The sequence below is a fragment of the Oratosquilla oratoria genome, chromosome 12 (genome assembly GCF_046742065.1).
Source record: "Oratosquilla oratoria isolate Oo_2021 chromosome 12, ASM4674206v1, whole genome shotgun sequence".
In the NCBI taxonomy this organism is placed as follows: Eukaryota; Metazoa; Arthropoda; class Malacostraca; order Stomatopoda; family Squillidae; genus Oratosquilla; species Oratosquilla oratoria.
Window position 1 is genome coordinate 47,342,504 of NC_134788.1, and position 21,164 is coordinate 47,363,667.

Sequence of the window (21,164 nt, forward strand, 5' to 3'; positions counted from 1 at the left end):
ATTGAGGACTGTAAATCCTGAAAGCCCTCAAGAAAAGGCCAGGCAACACTTTTCTTAACATTGTCAGGGTGATTGCTAAAAAAGTGGAGATAACTGCCTGAATGGGTGGGCTTACGGTACACTGTAAAGAATAAATTATCATCAGTTCTTCTTAACAAAATATCCAAGAAAGGGATTTGGTGTCCTTCTTCCCATTCAACTTTAAATTTAAGATTCGGGGTCAATTGGTTCAATTTATCATGGAACACTTCAAATGGGCCCCAACTGTCATCCCATGCCGAAAAGATATCGTCTACGTACCTGAGCCAAATCATTTCGGGCGGTTTGATGCTGGGCAAAAGGGTACACTCAAAATACTCCATGTACAAATTGGCCAAAACAGGAGACAAATTGGAACCCATACTGCAACCGAATTTTTGACGGAAGAATTGGTCTTGAAAGGAGAAAACATTTGAAGAAACACACAGGCGAACTAAAGCAAGAATTTTGTTGACAGGGAGGGGGAAAATGTCTTGAAACGGTTGCAGTTTGGTTTCCAAAAAAGTAAGTACATCATCAACATTAATATTTTTACCGCTCCTTTAAGGACATTTTAAAAATTCCATTTAATAATACCATCAGTTCTTCTACTAAATTATTTCCTCATAAACGTCTCACTATTGCCTATCACTATCCTAACACCGTGCGTAAGCAAATTGTGAACGTTCAACAAAAACCGAAGGAAGTTGAGTCACCTGGTGTTTATTGTTTGCCCTGCAAAGATTGTGATTTTGTTTACTTGGGTCAAACCGGGAGAGACCTGAACACTAGATTGGCAGAACATAAAAGGTCAATTAGGTATGGGCAAGAAAATTCGGCTGTATTTCTTCATGTCAAAAATAAGAATCATTCTTTCGACTGGGGTAAGGCCAGATTAGTGTTCAAGTCCCACTGCGGTTTCAGGAGGAAAATAGTCGAATCAGCATTAATTGAGGAATGCCCTAATATTAATATCTCTAAAGGGCAGTGGACACCTGACATAATCTCACGCGCAGCAGTAAGCAAGTTGGTGCGGACGCTACATCCTCCCCTCTCCTCACCTCCTCCCTCCTCCGCCACCCCAGTTTGCCCCGCGCATGAGTGAGGTCAACTGTCCACATCTCTTCTTACTGTAGTTTATAAGTCCCCTCTGTTCTCTATCTTATGTACTTTCCTGAAGAGGACTACAGTTGATAGCCGAAATATAGGATTTTTCTTTATTCGAAGTTTATTCTTTCTCCGACTATGGGTTCCTTTGTGTAATATATATATATACATATACATACATATATACATATATATATATATAATGTATATATATTATACATATATATATATATGTATATGTTTATATATATATATGTATTTATATATATATACATGTATATATTTATATATATACATATATATATTTATATATATATACATTATATATATATATATGTATATATATATATATATAATATATATATATACATATACAGGTTGACTATCACTAATCCGGCAACTTTGGGACCGAGAGAGTGCCAGATTATCCATTTTTCCGGATTAGTGATTAACCAAAAATACAGGAAACATAGTAATTAATCACCTCATTTTAAATCTAAAATACCCCTAATATAAGCACATGTTGGTTAATAAAGAAAAGACAAATATCAAATAAATTCAAGTGAAACTTTATTGAAATAAAGTACAGTACAAGTAAAATAAAATGAATGGTTCCTTACATACAAAAAACATAAGTGGTTCACTTAGGCTACACAGGGAAATTCATCACTGCTACTTCCAAAGTAATGTTATTGATTACTTACAAAAAAAAATGAATTCAATTATAATATGAGTACTGTACAATTAAAATAAATGGTAATGTTACACAAGAAAGGACATCACTAGAACTGTAAGTGGTTACAATGTAGGCTACACACGGAAATCATAAGTTGGCAGCGAGAGAGTCTATCAGCTGATCAGGCCAAGAGAAAGAGAAAGAGAGAGATTGTCACTACTATTATTATTTGCGTAAAATTATAAAATATATTCAAGTTTGATGAAATACAATCATATAGTAAACGTAACCTATGTAATGAAGATCATCACTGAAACATATCATTTAGGCTGTCGGAATCTTCATTGTCATCTAGACGTAATGGTGTTGGTGACGTTAGCAACACTCCTGGGTTGCCAGACGTAGAAGGCACTGCTTTTTCGCTAGACACATCTGCTGAATGTTTTTTAGCAATATTTTTTAATATATCTTGCAAACTTTGTTGCTTCATTTATTTAGGCCTTTCTTTGATCAATTTATCCTGCAACAGGTAAATATTCATTATTTCTTGCTCAGTTATAAAACTCCGCTGCTCTAAACCTTTCAGCAGTTCACCTGTCAGCTGAATTAAATGTTCAATAGAAATTCTTTCTGTTACTTTTTCCTTATTTTCAGCACTACTTTCTCTTTCACTGGTTTGTTTTTCTGGGCTTATAACCATTTCTACAATTTCTGAGTCAGTATAATGATGAACAACAGGGGCACTGGCATCAACATCCATCCATTCATCAATGTTATCGTCATCCATCTTCGACTCGCTGTTAGCAAAAAGCCGAGTAACTTTTCTTTCTGTTTCTTTATATCATACACTGTTGATGATCCAATGCCATAGAATTCACACACGCTTCTCACAGACACACCTTTATCAAGTTTTTTCAAAAGTTCAACCTTTTCTGATATTGACAATGATTTATGTTTACGCTTGTCACTTCCTTTATTCACTGGGGCCATGGTAGGGGATATAACTTTCTTTTTTTTTACCAAAGTGTAAAAATCACGAGAGGAAAAGATTGCTGGATGCTGGTGTTTACAATTCCTGCTCAAATTTGTTTTTGTAGGACACAGCGCCACCAAATGCTAGCGGCCAGTAGCGAAAATAATCCCGGATAACTGATTGTTCCGGATTAATGATTGCCGGATGAGTGATGGTCAACCTGTATATATATATTATATATGTATATATATACATATAAATATATATACATATTAACTCTGTAAAAATTAGTTATTAGTTGTCAACATTAATTCTAGCTTCTAACTCCTTATTTCTTCTCTCTTCTGTTTTTGGCATTCACCCACTCTCTATACTCAGTACCTAAAACTTATTGAATTTCCATATAATTTGTAGTTTTTCACTCTCATACACATATCCAAAGGATATTCTCCTAAATGGTTTCTATGTTTGATTTTTATTTGATTCACTGGACTAAAACCTCATTTAGTCTGCACTAGAGACAAGAGAGGCTCCCCCAGTATCCATAAACTTTTCCAAGTCTCAGAACCTCAGTCTGAAGAGCAAATACTACCATTAGTGTTAGATTTTGTATAATTTTGTATCTAACTTTTTCTTGCAACATCAAACTAAATATTTCTGTATCATCAGCAAGAAAATCATGACAGTTAAGACAAAAGGCAGTAACATGTTTACTACTTACTAAAAAAATCACAATGTGAAATAGTGCAGGATATCAAACACTGACCATTCTTGTACCTCATCCTCAGGTAATCTGCCCTGTAATTGGGTGTGGCATTCTTCATTATTTCATCCAGCCATTCACTGGCAGCTACCAATTCATTTTCACTTCATACCCTTTGCTTCATTTGAATCTAATAAGATGCATCAGTTCTATGCAATTCTGTTATTTGAATATTTTTTTACATTTGTAAATTTACAAATAGCTACAGATTACAGAATACAACCATGTCTGTGTGCACTATTTACTGAACATAGTTGTTACCTTGTTTCCTGTTTACTTTTCAATTGAAATACAAAGTTGGGATGGGGCTTTCCAACAGCTCCCTTTTGTTTTATCATAAATTTTAACTTATGATTTTTGCTTTGGTATTATTTCAGTGTTCCTCTTTTATCCAGATATATCTACTATTCCAAGGGCTTGTAATAGACATTTTTTCATTAGTATATTCTTTGCTCCTTTTGTTATATTTGAAATGTTGGTTTCTGTAGGAAATTCAACTAATTTTCTTCTTTTCCAAAATAGAATTTGAAAAAAAGGGACTATCAAGTATTCAGTCATCAGGCATCAGTTTTTAATTAGAGGGTACAAAACTGATAACATACTTCTTGATTTATTTCACTGGATTGAACAAGTATTGGTGATGTATAACTACTGAATGTACAAAAGATCTCAAAACTATATGTAAAATTATGAAATTGTACACTTACATTTCAAAGGTCATTGACAGACTTTCACAATCACATTCCTTTTGTTTTGAATTCATTATTATGTAATTAAAGGATTGGCATCTTTAATTGAAATATATAAATTTCATTTTGAAAACCTTGTGCACACAATTTTTTACTTTGTAAGCTAGTTGTGAAACATGCACACGAACATATGCAAAAATCTAACAGAGAATATTTTTCATTGCAAAGGTCACATTGGAATGGCTTCTTTCCAGTATGAGTCACTATGTGATGACTGAGACCTCTTTTGTGAGAAAGCATAATCACAAAGGTCACACTGGAAAGGCTACTGTCCTGTGTGCGGCATCACATTATATTTAGTCACACTGGAAAGGCTTCTCTCCTGTGTGGGTCTTCATATGCTTTGTGAGATTAATCTTAAGTGAGAAAGCAGAATTGCACAGGTCACACTGGAAAGGCTTCTCTCTTGAGTGGGTCCTCATATGACGTGTGAGATTACTTTTGTGTGAGAAAGCAGAATCACACATGTCACACTGGAAAGGCTTCTCTCCTGTGTGGGTCTTCATATGCTCTGTGAGTTGATTCTTCCGTGAGAAAGCAGAATCACACTGGTCACACTGGAAAGGCTTCTCTCCTGTGTGGACCCTCATATGCTGTGTGAGATAACCCTTTTGTGAGAAAGCAGAATTGCACAGGCTGCACTGGAAAGGCTTCTCTCTTGTGTGGGTTCTTATATGGCTTGTGAGAGCACCCCTTTGTGAGAAAGCAGAATCACACAGGCTACACTGGAAAGGCTTCTCTCCTGTGTGGGTCACCATATGCTGTGCGAGAGCATCCTTTCGTGAGAAAGCAGAATTGCACTGGTCACACTGGAAAGGCTTTTCTCCTGTGTGGCTCACCATATGCTGTGTGAGAGCATCCTTTCTTGGGAAAGCAGAATCGCACAGGTCACACTGGTAGGGCTTCTCTCCTGTGTGGGTCCTCATATGCTGTGTGAGACTACCCTTTTCTGAGAAAGCAGAATCACATAGGTCACACGGGAAAGGCTTCTCTCCTGTGTGGGTCCTCATATGCTTTGTGAGAGCATACTTTTGTGAGAAAGCAGAAAGACACAGGTCACACTGGAAAGGCCTCTCTCCTGTGTGGGTCCTCATATGCCTAGTGAGAGAACCCTTTAGTGAGAAAGCAGAATCACACTGGCCACACTGGAAAACCTTCTTTCCTGTGTGGGTCTTCATATGCTGTGCGAGAGAAACCATTTCTGATAAAGCAGAAGCACACAGGTCACACTCGAAAGGCTTCTCTCCTGTGTGGGTCCTCATATACTGTGCGGGAGAAACGTTTTCTGATAAAGCAGAAGCATGCAGGTCACACTGGAAAGGCTTCTCTCTTGTGTGTGTCCTTGTATGCTTTGTGAGAGCAACCTTTTTTGAGAAAGCTGAATCACACAAGTCACACTGGAAAGGATTTTCTTCTCTCGTTGGCCATCAAGTTATTTTTAAGGTGACAGTTTTGTGCGAAAGCTTTATCCCATAAGTCTCACTGGAATGGCTTTTCTCTAGTGTGGATTATCATATGAAATATTAAGTGATTTTTTTTTTGTGGGAAAGCTACATTGCACAGGTCACATTGGAAAGGCTTCACTCATGTGTGGCTCATCATATACTTTGTGAGAGAATCCTTTTGTGAAAAGGCACAACTGCACAAGTCACACTGGAAAGGCTTCCCTTCAGTGTGGGTCATTATGCGATATCTAAAATAACCAGTGGAGGTATAATTGTGGCACAGATGTCACACTGGGTCCTTTTCATTGTATGACAAGTACAGAATCTATAGATAGCTCATCCAAAGCAGTGGTGATATACCTTCAACCTGTAAAAAAAGAAAGAAAAAATGTAATCATAATATTGACATCTGTCTCTGAAAGTGTGCAATATACTTTAATAAGATAGTGGAAGTTTTGCACACAAAATATTTCATACTCAATTTTGTACTTAAAGAGACCCTTTGTACATGCCATGACCTATCATAGAATAGGGTGAAACACTAACAGATGTCCTGCTATCATATATTCCATTCTACTTTGTCTGTAGTAGAGCTTGTGTCAGGATTGGAAATGGAGAGAGTGAATGGTTCGAGGTAAAGGTGGGACTTTGTCAAGGATGCGATATGTCGCCCTGGCTGTTCAACTTATACATGGATGGGGTGGTGCGAAAGGTAAATGCAAGGGTAGTGGGAAAGGAATTGGAGATGGTTAAAGAAAATGGAGAAAAGTGGGAGGTGAGTCAGCTGTTGTTTGCGGACGACACTGCGCTTGTGGCAGGATCGGAGGAGGGATTGAGGAAGTTGGTGGCAGAGTTTGGGAGAGTATGTGATAGAAGAAAGCTAAAGATAAATGTGGGTAAAAGTAAGGTGATGAGATGTACAAGGGGTGAAAGTGGCAGTAGACTGGAAGTGAGCATTAAGGGAGAGCGACTGGAGGAAGTGGATAGTTTTAGATACTTGGGTGCAAATGTGGCAGGGAAAGGTGGAGTGAATGTGGAGGTAGAATGTAGATTGAGAGAAGCGAGTAAATGCCTTGGTGGATTAAAGAGTGTAATGAGGAATAGACATTTGGGAATGGATGCTATAGGGGGGACTGTATGAAGGAGTGATTGTGCCAACAGCACTGTATGGGGCAGAAACGTGGAACATAAGAGAAGAAGAGAGAAGGAGTTTGAATGTGTTTGAGATGAGGTGTCTGAGAAGTATGATAGGGGTTACTAAGCTAGAGTGAGAAATGAGGAGGTGAGGAGGAGAACAGGGGTGGAAAAGGAGCTGGGAGATAGGGTTGATGAAAGAATATTAGGATGGTTTGGACACATGGAAAGAATGAGTGAAGAAAGACTAGTAAAAGAGGTGTGGAAGGCAGATGTGGAGGGAGTGAACATGAGGGGACGTCCTAGGATGAGGTGGATGGATGGGGTGAAGGGGGCTTTGGGGAAGAGGGGAATGTCTGTTGAGGAAGGACGGGAGAGGACAGAAGACAGGGGTGAATGGAGAATGGTTGTATATGGATGATGTTGTGACTGCATGAGGTGGAATGGGCGGGTGGATGGGGGGTGAGGTGGTATGTGAGAGCAAAATTTGATGCAGCCCGAAGGGATTTCTCCCCGTCCTCTCATTTTATGCAATGGGGGGACGGAGAGGGGGGGACGCCGATTTAATGAAGCGGCCTTGCTGTGGATGTGCTGTGTCTTGCGACACTGCTTCTGACCCAGGGCAGTGGACAAGGTGCAGGGATGACCCGTCTTTCAGGAGGTGCTAAGATAAGAGGGAGGGTGGAGGGGTGTGGAGTGTATTCAGGGATGGAATGGGTGGGAATGATTTTATGCCTTTTTCTTTTTGGCTACCCCCCTTGTAAGGGGGAAAAAGCCTTGGTATATGTATGTACTTTGTCATTAGAAATGAGGTGAAAATGATCCTATAGCTATATGCATACTCATTCCCCCACAACCACAATGACTCAAATTTTGCTCTAGGCTTTTCATCGTGTCATGAGATTTGGAAGTGGGCAATGGCCCAGCTGGTCAATACAGTCATATTTCAACACAACTTCATAACATAGCATGTTCGGGCTCACAAGACCTGAATCTAAACATGACCAACTCAAGGAAGGTTTATTCAGCTCATCTGACTCAAATAAGTTATACAAGTCACATCGTTTAAGACACACAAACTACAGTCTGGAATGGAGTGCAGCGCTTTTTTGATAAGTTGGAGGAAACACCTAATTAGTATTGTATTGGTATAAGGGAGCTTTGTTTATCAAGTGACCGAAATGATATAATAGAGTAAATCACTTAGTGGTTATAATATAAAATGGAGGATCATGAAGAAGATAGACAAAAATAGGGAACCAATGAAGAAAAGATTAGATGTTAGCAGGGTTGAATCAATGATAGGCATCATCCCAAAAAAACAGTTGCAACATGAAAACGCCCAAGAGGAATCAAAGATATGAAAATATAGCATTTTCAGGGTTTGCAAAAGAAAGTGAAATATTAGGTAGAGATATAGATTTGGAAAGGGAAACAATGTATAAAAATATTCTAAGAAATCAGGAGATCACAGAACTAATAAATGAAATTATAAATCTGAAAGCAGAATACAGGGCAATGTATAAAGAAATGAATGTGTTGAAAAAACAAAATGCTGAAACTAGCAGGGAGCTTGATGATCTAAAAAAGGAATTAAACATAGTCAAAAGTACGAACGAAAAAATGAAAAATTAAGATACTAACAAAATTGAGGCTTTGAAAAAAAAAAAAAAAAAAATACAAGCAGTGACCGAGAATTATGTAAGGGAGGGTATAACTACTCATATTAGAATGTAATGAATTGTAATTAATGCAATGTGGACTTGTGAAGTGAATATAAGAAATATTTTACTCAAAAGAGTACTATAATAAGTGCAAAGTGAATTCACTGTGAACTTCATAAGTATTTTAGTTTCGTACTGCAGAAGACAAGATTCTGGATTCTGGATTCCTAGGAGAGACCACCCGCTTGCGCGGGATCGTTTTTTGTGGGAGGGGAAGAATGTCTGTAAGATAATGAAAAGACTAGCGTATAAAAGAGGGCTATTGCCACCGGGCGATTTGCGAGCGATTAGGGGCTTGTTGGTGGTCATGACTCGGGAAGACAAGATGAAGCTCCATACCCAAGCCAATAAGAATGTAAGAACAATGTAAGCATATAGGATACACACACTAATACATATAAATATGCTTACCAGTCTTCATTTTTTATATAAGTTTAAAGTACTTGTATATGGGGATCAAAATACTCAAAATTATGAGTTACACAATTATATAGGTAAGAATTGCAGCTGTGTGACCAGCAAACATCTTTTTGATATACAAAAATTTTGCAGGTTTCAATTTTCAAGAAATCTCTATCAGCATTACTGTTAATTTTCTATACTTATACATAGGGCTCAAAATACTCAATGATAACAGCTAGACAATGATAGGGGTACGGATTCCAGCTGTGAGATCAGATCTGATCTGACCTGACCTAAGCTACCCACTAGTATGTATAAAATATTCACCCAGCTCATTTTTTTGTAAAATTTTAGAAGTGCACACCTATGCAGTATAGCAATAGAAAAGTAATTCATTTTATAAATTATTATATATCAACATAACATATGTTATTCTTGATGCAAAGCAATAACAGAGAAACTTGCTAAAAGCTGTACATAAACAAATTTAGGCAATTCAACTGCTTGAGTCACCATTTGGTAAAATCTTATTTGTGCACATCTACACAATATGGCGATAGAAAAAAATATTAATTTTGTTATTATAATAGATAAACATATCCACACAACTGTAACACTTTATATATGGCCCATGTGTTCCTATTGATAAATGTTGTGATATGAACGATGGTTTACTTCATTTCCTGCGCAAGTGCATAGTTGTATAGATATTAAATATGAAAAATATGGAATTTGGGTTACCTCGCTTACCAGAACGATCTGAGGGAGCCATGTGGGAAAACGGGGTTTTTGGGTGGGGAGGAGCAATAAATGGATTAATGGGCGTTTGCAAGAGCACAGAATTATGATATTTATACCCACTAATGTCACGGTAATACAAATAATTCACCCTTATTTGCGGGAGTGTGCCTTGTTTTGGGGCTCATACATGGCAGCCATGTTGGTGTTTACAAGGGGAAGCGAAGTATCGCTAAATTTAGCGAAGCCCACTCCGGTCTATAGATGGCAGCCATTTTGTTATTTACAAGCGGCACCGACGAATCGCTAAATATCTTCCTATCGTCTGTAAATTTTGCGAAGCCCACTGCGGGAGCGCATTGGCTGACCTCTCTCCGTAATGTAATGATCTCTAATAGACATAGACGTAGACAGAGAAGGGTCCCGGAAGAGGCTATTGAGCCTGTGACTCCGGCTCTAAATGACTAAAACTTAGGTCATATGGGGTCTAGTGGTCACTGTGGTCTAGGTGTTTGTTAATTATTTGAGCTGTGTAATCGAATATTTGATCTTGATGTTTCCATACACTATCCAATCTCTTTTCAAAACTCACAACTGAATTTGCATTCACAACATGATCAGGAAGACTATTCCAGTTGTTCACAACACGACTGCAGAAAGTGAATTTCCTGACGTCCAATCTTGGGCGCTGCTAGTAGATCCTCTTGGTGTGTCCTCGAGTCACTGAACCGGCAAGTTCAATAAATAATCCCCTGCTCACTTCACTATCATATAAATTGTTCACAATTTTAAAAGTTTCTATCATGTCCCCTCTTGATCTACGGTATGATAGTGTAGGAAGGTCTAATTTCCTCAATCGTTCAGGGTAAGGCAAATCCTTCAGGCTAGGGACCAACTTTGTTGCTCTTCTTTGAACTACTTCCACAGCCTCAATGTCCTTTTTCTTGTATGGACACCATACCTGATTAGCGTATTCCAAATGTGGTCGGACTAGTGCAGTGTATAATGACTTGAATATGGTCTCGTTCAATGTTACGAAAGTTCTTCTTATTAGCCCAACTAGTCTATTTGCCTTCTTGATTTTCTCAGCCAAGTGTGCTGTGAACTTCAGCTCGTCATCAATTACAACTCCCAGATCTTTCTCTACTTTGATTCCTGTCAATTCTTCTTCCATAGAATATTTCCTATTGTCCACATTTGATTTCCCGATTCTCATCACACAGCACTTCTTGGGATGAAATCTCATCAGCCACTTCTCTGACCAGCTTCTCATCCTCACGAGATCTTCTTGCAATTTCTCACAGTCCTGGCTTTCATGAATCCTCCTGAATACTTTTGTGTCGTCTGCATACAAGAATAATTCGCTGTCGATTACAGAATCTGGCAAGTCATTAATATATTAAACAAACAGTAGCGGACCCAACACAGATCCCTGAGGTACACCGCTGACCACGTCCTTCCATTCCGACTCAACTCCATTGACAATCACTCTTTGTTTTCTACCATTGAGAAAGTCTGCTATCCATAACAAAATGTTTCCTCTGATGTTATAACTCTTGATCTTCTCAACTAGCCTTCTGTGGGGGACAGTGTCGAAGGCCTTCATGAAATTGCAGTATGCAACATCGACAGCTCCTCCTTCATCTAAAATCTGAGTCCATCTGTCCAAGACCGTGATCATTTGTAGTACCGTCGAACGCCCCTCCACAAATCCATACTGTTTGTTACTAATCAGCTTATTGCCCTTGAGATGTTCCAAAATCCTTTTCCTAATTTTTGATTCCAATAACTTGCATATGACACATGTTAAGCTAACTGGTCTATAATTACCTGGGTCGCTTCTGTCACCTTTTTTGTATGTTGCCGAGATGTTCGCTAGTTTCCAATCTATGGGTAGTAGTCTTTCGCTCAAAAGTGATAGATTAAAGATCTTACAAAGCGGATATGCAATTACATCTTTCGTCTCTTTCAGAATTCGAGGATGAAGCCGTTCCGGCCCAGGGGATTTATTCCTTTGTAGTTTATCTATAACACTGATAATATCCTCGCTAGAGAATTCAATCTGTGATAGCATTGGAATATCCTTGACCTCCACCTCTGGTATTAACCCTTCTGGTTCCTTGGTAAACACTGAGCTAAAAAAGTCTGCAAGTACTGTTGCCTTTTCATTGTCATCTTTAGTTTTAGAAGTTTTATTCAAATCTTTATACAGATTACATATACTGACTGAAGCTTTTGTTTTAGACTGGACATACTTCCAAAATATCTTTGGGTTAGACTTGACGTTTTGCGTAATAGTCTTCTCCACGTTCTTAACAGAAGACCTAGTTTCAGCTCTTACCTGATTATTAATCCGTCTGTATTCCTCATATAATTTGTCATACTCGCCCTGATTAATTTCTCTACCTTCCTTCATTTTTTTCAATCGCATCCAAAATCTTTGTTTTTTCTTAATCTTTGCCCACAGCTTTCTATTCATTGGCAAATTATGATTTGTTCTCTTCCTTAATTCCCCACTGCTTTTAAGTTCTCTCCTTGGAATACATTTGTCTATTGACTCTTGTAGTTTACTTTTAAATCTGCACCACATGTCCTCGATATCATCGGTATCCAAATACTCATCCCAATTAATATTCAATATTCCGTTCAGCTTGCAATAATCCGCCTTTTCAAAAAGATACACAAGTTCCTTACCATTTTTTCCCTGTGGTTCCATGTTGCATCTGAAAATTACACATCCATGATCACTCCAAATGATCACTACAAATGGTACAATAGGAAATAAATAGTGAGCCTTAGCGGAAATCAATAACAAAAAAGTTGTTAAAACCTATTTACCGGTACTAATGAACGAAGCTGCGGCGGCAGCTCAATGATATGCCGTTTGTTTTGATAGATGCCAAGGTCGAAGAAATGAAAGGATGATAAATTCATCTGGGACAATTTATAGTTTCACTCAACCATAGAATTTGATAGGAAGGCTTGCGCGGCTGGAGTGGACTTCGCTAAATGTGACAAATCTAGCGAGACATTTTTCGAATCGTTGGTAAAAACAAAGATGGCTACCTCTGGTCTCCGGTCCTAAAATGTGATTTTTATTTATTTTTAAGTGTTATTGTTCATTTTATACCTGTTTTGCAACGCACATTACTCCATTTATTAGTCTTCCCCACCCAAAAAACCCGATTTCCCACACGAATCGTTGGTAAAAACAAAGATGGCTACCTCTGGTCTCCGGTCCTAAAATGTGATTTTTATTTATTTTTAAGTGTTATTGTTCATTTTATACCTGTTTTGCAACGCACATTACTCCATTTATTAGTCTTCCCCACCCAAAAAACCCGATTTCCCACACGTCCCCTCAAATCGTTTGGGAGATATAGGCATAAGTGCATAAATTCAATACTTAATTACTTCAAAAGTACGTATTTGCGACGGAAATTATTTATACCATCGTTCATATTACAACATTTCTCACCAGAAACACTTAAGTCAAATATCAAATTCTATGGTTGAGTGAAACTATAAATTGTCCGATCATCCTGGTCATCGTCACGGATGTAGACGGCCTGAATATTATTGTACCTTGGGCAATCAACAGACGAAGGCAGAGCCCGGAGTTCTCTCACAAATACCAAGGAAGCCTTACTGTCTTTGTAACAGCACTTATTCACGTCACCTGCGTCAGAAACATCCGGTCCACAGCGTGAAAGCTATCGTCTGGATTGGCATGGTGTCCGGACTGTATCCTAGCGGCTTCGTTCATTAGTAAATTTGCTTGTAGCAAGGTTTTTTGTTTTTTTATTTCCACCAAGAATATCCCCTAACATGTTCATGTATTATAATTTATATAAAAAATTGTATTTAATTATCTATTGCTATATCGCATAGGTGTGCACAACTAAAATAATACCCACCATTTGCTTTGGTAGATGCAGAGGTTGAATAAATTAAAGTGTGGCAAATTTGTCCAATTCAACATAACCTGCATTAAGTAATGAGGTACCTGTAATTCTAGAGGTCATCAGGGTTGTCAGTCATCCCCGACCTCTGATTCCACCATAACAATGGTGGGGTCTAAAGCCAAGAAACTCCCTAAAATATTCTGCCCATCTTCCCCTTACTGCCTTCTCTTCCATTATCATCTCTCCATCTGCACCTTTACCTTTTCTTTTCTACTTGATTCGCCTCCTCTTCCTCTCTTAATTTCTTTCCAAAACATCTTTTTATTACTTTCAAAATTTTCTGTCATACTCTTACCCCACTTCACATCTGCTCTCCTCTTTGCCTCCTTTACCTTTTGCTTTACTTCTCTTTTCTTTGTACCTCTCATATGACTCCCTCGTCCTATTTTGTAACCAACCTGTGAAAGCTCGCTTCTTCTCTTCTACAACCTTCTTTATTTCCTCATCCCACCATTCACTACCCTTCCTTCTATTTCTTCCCGTCCTTCTTGTTCCACACACCATCCATGCACACTTTGTGACTCCCTCCTTGAAACATCCCCATTCCTCCTCCACTCCTAGCTCTACTCTATCCTTCACTCCCTCCCACTCCTCCTTCAGCTTCTTCTTGTACTCCTTCTCCTTTTCATTTTCATTTAAAGAGTTCACTCTAAGCACCTCCCTACCTTTTGTCCCTTTCCTCTTTCTCCATCTATCCTCCACTCTCAACTTACCTTCCACCAAAAACTGATCTGATATTCCCCCACCCTCTCCCTCCTTATATATTTCTTTAGAAATGTTCCATTTCTCTTCCAACTTTGTTTCATCATTTGCAAATTTTTCCCAACTAGCATTAAAAAAATCTAAGTCTTACAAAGTTAATTTTGTTGTACATTCATCTTCTTTCTCTCTGTTTCTCGTTTCTTCTCACAATATTTTGTTCCTTAAGCTCGAACTCTGTTAGTATGTGGTCACTCTTTTCAATAGGTGTTGTATAGTTTATTTCTTCCACAGTTTCAGGCCCAGAAGTGAATATCAAGTCTAGTCTTGATGGTTCTTTGTTTTGTCTATATTTAGTGTAAAGTGTCTGACTATTATTAGTGGATGTGCCTTGACATGATGTATGGACTGAATTTATAATTATGTAGTTTGGTAGGTATAAGGAAATGGTTAATGGTTTGTGGCGACACTGTGCCTCTTTCGGTAACTTTCCGTTGGGCAGTGGCGCGATATGTGTATGCCTGAGTCAGATGTTTATGATTTGGGGGCGTGGATGTCAGTAAGATTGGAGATATTGCAAAAAGGCCAGTGCCTGTCGGGCACCTTGCATGCATATAGAGCACTTGTCAGGCATGTAATATGTTGTAATGGTATTTGGATACACCCATCTATCAAGTCATGGGCATCTGGGTCGACCCCATGCTCTGCTTTGTTCCGGAGTTCGTTGAGCCACGAATGTAAGGCTCAGTTTCCTCGGAACCATGATAAGGCCCCGGCTATTTCCAAGCGATACATTCGATAGTGGACTATATCGCTGTGGTTCTTATCTCCCCCAGATCATAGAACAAGCTCGAGACTTTGCAAAACCGGGCCTTCAGCACAAATAACTGAAGCCCCTGCATGGAGCCGCATGGAGAATCTTGAACACGAAACGGGAATTGCCTCTTTTTCGCCTACTGGAGGAGAGGCTTTCTTCCTGTCTTCTCGTCCCACTTCTGACCTGCCCAAGAGAGATTGAATTCAAGGGTTCCCTCCGGGGTGCTCTAGACGTCAAGGGCGACCCCACCGGTCACTCCTGAAAGCCTCATGCAGTGAGTGCGATCCACGAGCATTGCAAACTTTATGGGACCGCAGTGAAACAGCCCATCCACAACTGCCAGCAAGAGTGAAGAGCAACTGCCATTCTTCGTGTAAATCTCAGCCCACCACTCATCGAGGCAGGGGTGCGCGGCACCTCAACGTCTCCTGTTGAGGGGTGCCCTCCCTTGATCTATGGACACCATCACCACAAACAGTGACATCACGTGGACACGACCTGTTTCATGTGTGAACTATTCCAGACCATCGTTAGGTCCGTGTGGCTGACAGCCCGGAAAAAAAAAAATTACTTCGTTTGGTAACCTCTCCACTACGTGAATATTGCTCCTCATGACACCAATCACTACGGCATTAAAAGGGCCGAACTTAGTTTTAAAATTTCTTGCCAGGAGAGGCAACTAACCCCTCTTGAATCCCTTTCTGGACACCTATTGGAAATATCCAGAGCTGGCCACCAGACCGTAAACCCGTTAATCGTTAATTGACGAAGTTAGGAAATTAACTAACGGATTAACTTCTAAGTTCACTTTGAAAATAACGGACTGATTAACTACCGTTAATTTGGCAACTTCCGTTAATAGTCGGTTAACTTCATACGTAAACCTTCCCTCATTTTCAGATTTTTAGTACAGATTCTTATAAAGATATGACAATATAATTTAATAAGTCATTGTAACGCTTTCCAACAACAACAAAAATACTGTTTAGCGAAAAATAAATCCGTGCCTCGATGGATAAATCACGGAAAATTAATAAACGAAAATAGTATAAAGATATATCTGTCGGAGCGCATAACACGTTTCCTTTTTGCTAATATAAGTTCACCACCAGTAGACCTATGTACAGCAGGTCTGACGTACAGTAGCTATGCTAAAATGGGCCTGGTGGGAGTTTTGCCCGACTGCATACTTGTTTTATTGCGGTTTGCTTTTGTGCACATATATGATTCTTTTCCTCCGAAAACTTCAGAGCAAAAGAAAATACGAGTCCTATGCCGTCTCTAGCCTTGGGGTCTACCACTCTGTAGTGATTTTTTTTCCTCCTTTATTTCGTTTTCTGTCCTACTGATACTGAATTTGTACCCATTTTTTCGACAGAGATCAGTTTCTTATCTGATTTATGTTGCTCAAATGACATATCTATATTTAAGATAAATGCAATTAATCTGATTCCACCCGGCTAAGAGCTAGGCAATGATCATCATTAGCACACACATATACATACCAAAGGCTTTCTCCCCCTCGTAAGGGAAGTAGAAAAAAAAAGCATAGGCATAAAATCCACTCCCACCTATTCCATCCACACACACTCCACTCCCAATCACCCCCTTCCCTCCTTCTTGGCTCCTGGATGACTGGTCATTCCTGCATCTCGCCCACTGCCCTGGGTCAGAAGCAGTATAGCAAGACACAGCACATCCACAGCAAGGCAACTTCATTTAATCGGCGGTCCCCTCTCCGTCCCCTTATCCAGAAATGGAGAAGACGGGGATTAATTCCTTTGGGCTGTGCCAAATTATTATTCACACATACTTCCTCATCTCCCACCCACTTTCATGCATCACAGCATTATCCATACACAGCCATTCTCTATTCACCCCTATCCCGTTCTTCCTCAACAAGCATCCCCCTCTTTCTTAATGCCCCTTTTACCCCATCCATCTCACCCTTATGTTTCGCCTTGACTCATTTCTAAAAAAAAAAAATGACGTCATTTACCATAGTCAATATGGATTTCAACGAAATCTTTCAACGTCTACAGCAGTAATGGAATTAATTGAAGAGATAACTAACAATATAGAACAAAAGAAAAAGACAGCCGGCATATTTATTGATCTTAAAAAGGCATTTGACACAGTAAATCATGAAATCCTAATTCGAAAGGCCGAATACTATGGGCTAAGAGGTAAAGTTAATGACTGGTTAAAAAGTTATCTAAAAAACAGGAAACAATATGTGGCCATTGAGGAAGAAAGATCACACATTCTACCAGTTACATGCGGAGTACCTCAAGGTTCAGTTCTAGGACCCAAACTATTCTTACTATACATTAATGACATTACAAATGTATCCAACCTTATGAAATTTATACTGTTCGCCGACGATACCACCATTCTATGCTCCGATACAAATTCCGACAAACTGATCAAGACAATTAATGAAGGATTATGTCAACTATCCAACTGGTTTTCAGCCAATAAGCTATCCTTAAACGTATAAAAAAACTAACTACCTGCTTTTCTACAAAAATAATGAAAGTACTAAGCCGATCAAAATAAACAACGAAATTATTGAAAAAGCGTCCGTCAGTAAATTCCTAGGCGTGTATTTAGACGATCAACTTAATTGGAAACATCATATAAATCACGTGATAAATAAGATATCCAAAACTTTAGGAATTATGCATAAAATGAGAAATATCCTCAATGAAAATACCCTACGTACCATTTATTGTAGTCTACTACTACCATACTTAAACTATTGTTCAGAAATTTGGGGTAATACTTATCAAACTAATCTTCAACGCATAATTACCTCTCAAAAAAGGGCACTGCGTATAATCTGCAATGTAGGTCGTTTTGAACATACAAGTAATTTATTTAAAAAACTAAATCTACTCAAATTCAATGACTTAATAAAGTACAAAACTGCCATTGTAATGCACCAAATCTACAATAAACACATGAATCAAAACATATTGAAATTTTACTCAACTTACGAAACTCGCTATGCGACTAGGCAAACAAACGACTTCTTTAAAACTCAATACAGAACAACCAAAAAAAGCCAATGCTTATCTATTATAGGTGTTAACACATGGAATAAACTGGAAAAGGATTTACCTAAGACAAAATGTTTATCATCATTCAAACGATACTTAAAAAAGTCTTTAATCTATAAGTATTAGTATATTGAACACTTCAGGTCCATTTCATGGTTGTATTCATGGAGAAACTGTCATGTATTGCCCAAGTCTGCCGCTCTTTTTTTTTTTTTTTTTTTTACTATTCCAGCAGGTCACGGTGACCCAGATCTGCGCATTAAGCAATTATTGTCCCGTCAGCAATCGACCTGACCTCTCACCTCTCACCTGACCCCCACAAGTTGCGATGCTCGCTCGTGCCCCCGATTTCTACGTGAGGTCGGAGTTAGCGGACGTCGTGACGCATGTCATTGTGTGTGTGTATATATGTGTATGCATGTATGTGTGTATATATGTGTGTAGATGTGTATGTACCATACTAACATGTAACAAAAATAAATAAATAAAAATAATTTTTTTCCTTAAGGGAGAGCAACTCCCCATAAGCTTTGCTTCTCGCTCTCCCTTTTCAACTACCAATTTTTTAAAAAAAAAAAAAAAAAAAAAAAAAAAAAAAAAAGTATATATGTATGTCTAATTGTATTTAATATTGTTGAATAAACCTATAATAATAATCCTTGGTCGCCCCCTTATGTTCATTCCGTCTACCTCTTCCTTCCACACCCCTTTTACTTGTTTTTCTTTACTCATTCTTTCTATGTGTCCAAACCATCCCAATACTCTTTCATCAATCCGATCTCCAAACTCCATTTCCACCGCCGCTCTCCTCCTCACCTCGTTTCTCACTTTATCCAGCCTAGTAACCCCTATCATACTTCTCAGGCACCTCATCTTAAACACATTCAGAGTCCTTTCTTCCTCTCTTATGTTCCATGTTTCTGTCCTTTACAGTGCTGTCAGTACAATCACTCCTTCATACAATCTCCTCTTTGCATCCATTCCCAGATGTCCATTTCTCATTACACTTTTTAATCCCCAAGGCATTTACTCGCTTCTCTCAATCTGCATTCTACCTCTACCTCCACTCCCTTTCCCGCCAATTTCGCCCCCAGATATCTAAAACTATCCACTTCCTTCAGTCTCTCTTCCTCACTTCCAGTCTTCTGCCACATTCTCCCCTTGTACATTTCATCACCTTACTTTTACCCACATTTACCTTCAATTTCCTTCTTTCGCACACCTTCTTAAAATCTGTCACTAACTTCTTTAATCCCTCCCTTGATCCTGTTACAAACGCAGCGTCGTCAGCAAACAACTGGCTTACCTCCCACTTTTCTCCAATTTAACCTTCTCCAATCCCCTGCATTTACCTCTCGCACCACCCCATCCATGTATAAATTGAACAGCCAAGGTGACATAACACATCCCTGGCGAAGTCCCACCTTCAACTCAAACCACTCACTCTCGCCATTTCTGATTCTAACACAAGCTCTACTACTCTTGTAAAAACTCTTGACTGCTCTTAACAGGTTTTCTCCTATATGTCTACAATACCTCCCACAGTGTCTTCCTGTCTACCCTACCATAAGCCTTTTCTAAGTCCATAAAAGCCCAAAAAAGCATCCTTAACTTTTCCTAAAGCCTTCTCACACATTTGCCTTACCACGAAAACCTGATATATGCAACCCATACCTGCCCTAAACCCACACTGTTCCTTATCAATTACTCCCCTGTTCCTCTCCTAGTCTAAATGAAAACCCTCCCATAAGCCTTCCTAATCATACTCAACAAACCGATCCAGTGGCCAGCCCCCCATTAGCCCCCAACTGAAATGAGCAAATTGAAATTTTAAAACACTCATTGAAATAATTTTATTAAGTGGAATTTTTAATTGCCAGGGCTAAAGATTTGTCAGCCACTAGTGCTAGCCCAACCATTAACCCCCTCCCCTTCTGAAATGAGGATAATATATGTGTATTATCATATTACTATTAGCACCCCAAAAATTTGCTCAGCCCCCCTTAGCTTCCCCAATTAAAAATTCCTGGCGCCGCCGCTTTCTCTTTCTCCCAATATGATATCCGGACTCCAGATTTTCAAGTATCTAGACGGGCTCCCTTTGTTTACATCGAAACGATGCGCGCGCATCCAAATAGTCAAGAAATTTCTTATTTACATTGCTCGTCGTGAAGGCATTTACACAGTTCACACATCAGTGATGAAAAAATATTTTCTCAAAATATTCGAAACTGTTACTTCAAATATGTCTCGAACGTGTTGCGGAGTTGACTGTGTGAATAGGAAAACCGTGGAAAAGGAGAAATTGACATTTTACAAGATGCCGAAAGGATTGGCGCCGCTGGAGAATGCAGACCATGTATGAAATGCTTTAATCTGAGAGGAGCTTTTTATTTCAGGTTTATTTGCCATTAATATGAACTTACCTGGAATCAGTCATGGCACACAACTGATAATGCGTGTATGATAAATCAGTTAACTAAAAGATAGTGGTCGTGGCCTAAAGTAAAACTTTAACTGTTGTCCCTCAAGTGTCATCTGTACTATTATATCATTTCTATACATAAAATATTATTTCGACGAATCATTAAGAAAAGTTGTGTTACAGAAATATATGTATATACACATACATATACCAAAGGCTTTTTCCCCCAACATGGGGGGTAGCCAAAAAGAAAAAGGCATAGAAACAACTCCCACGCATTCCATTTCCTATATGTTCCACTCCCCTCCACCCTCCTCCCTCCCTCTTATCTTGGCACCTCCTGGATGACGGGTCATCCCTGCATCCTGTCCACTGCCCTGGGTCAGAAGCAGTGCCGCAAGACACAGCACATCCACAGCAAGGCCGCTTAATAAATTCGGTGACCCCCCTCTCCGTCCCCCATGCAG

At 39.0% G+C, this 21,164-nt stretch overlaps 1 protein-coding gene across 4 annotated transcripts; it reads right to left on the reverse strand.

Moving 5' to 3' along the window:
• Positions 1-1,677: 1,677 nt before the first annotated feature.
• On the reverse strand, positions 1,678-9,943 carry LOC143031668 (uncharacterized). Of its 4 annotated transcripts, none has more exons than XM_076195787.1 (2): positions 9,881-9,943; positions 1,678-6,098 (listed from the first exon to the last, which is right to left on the reverse strand). In XM_076195787.1, the coding sequence occupies exon 2, from the start codon at positions 5,546-5,548 to the stop codon at positions 4,583-4,585; it is 966 nt and encodes a 321-aa protein (XP_076051902.1). In that variant the 5' UTR covers positions 5,549-6,098; positions 9,881-9,943; the 3' UTR covers positions 1,678-4,582. The 4 variants fall into 4 exon arrangements, with proteins under 4 accessions (XP_076051902.1, XP_076051903.1, XP_076051899.1 ...); XM_076195788.1 differs by having other exon boundaries at positions 9,853-9,930; XM_076195784.1 differs by having other exon boundaries at positions 9,742-9,929.
• Positions 9,944-21,164: the final 11,221 nt, after the last annotated feature.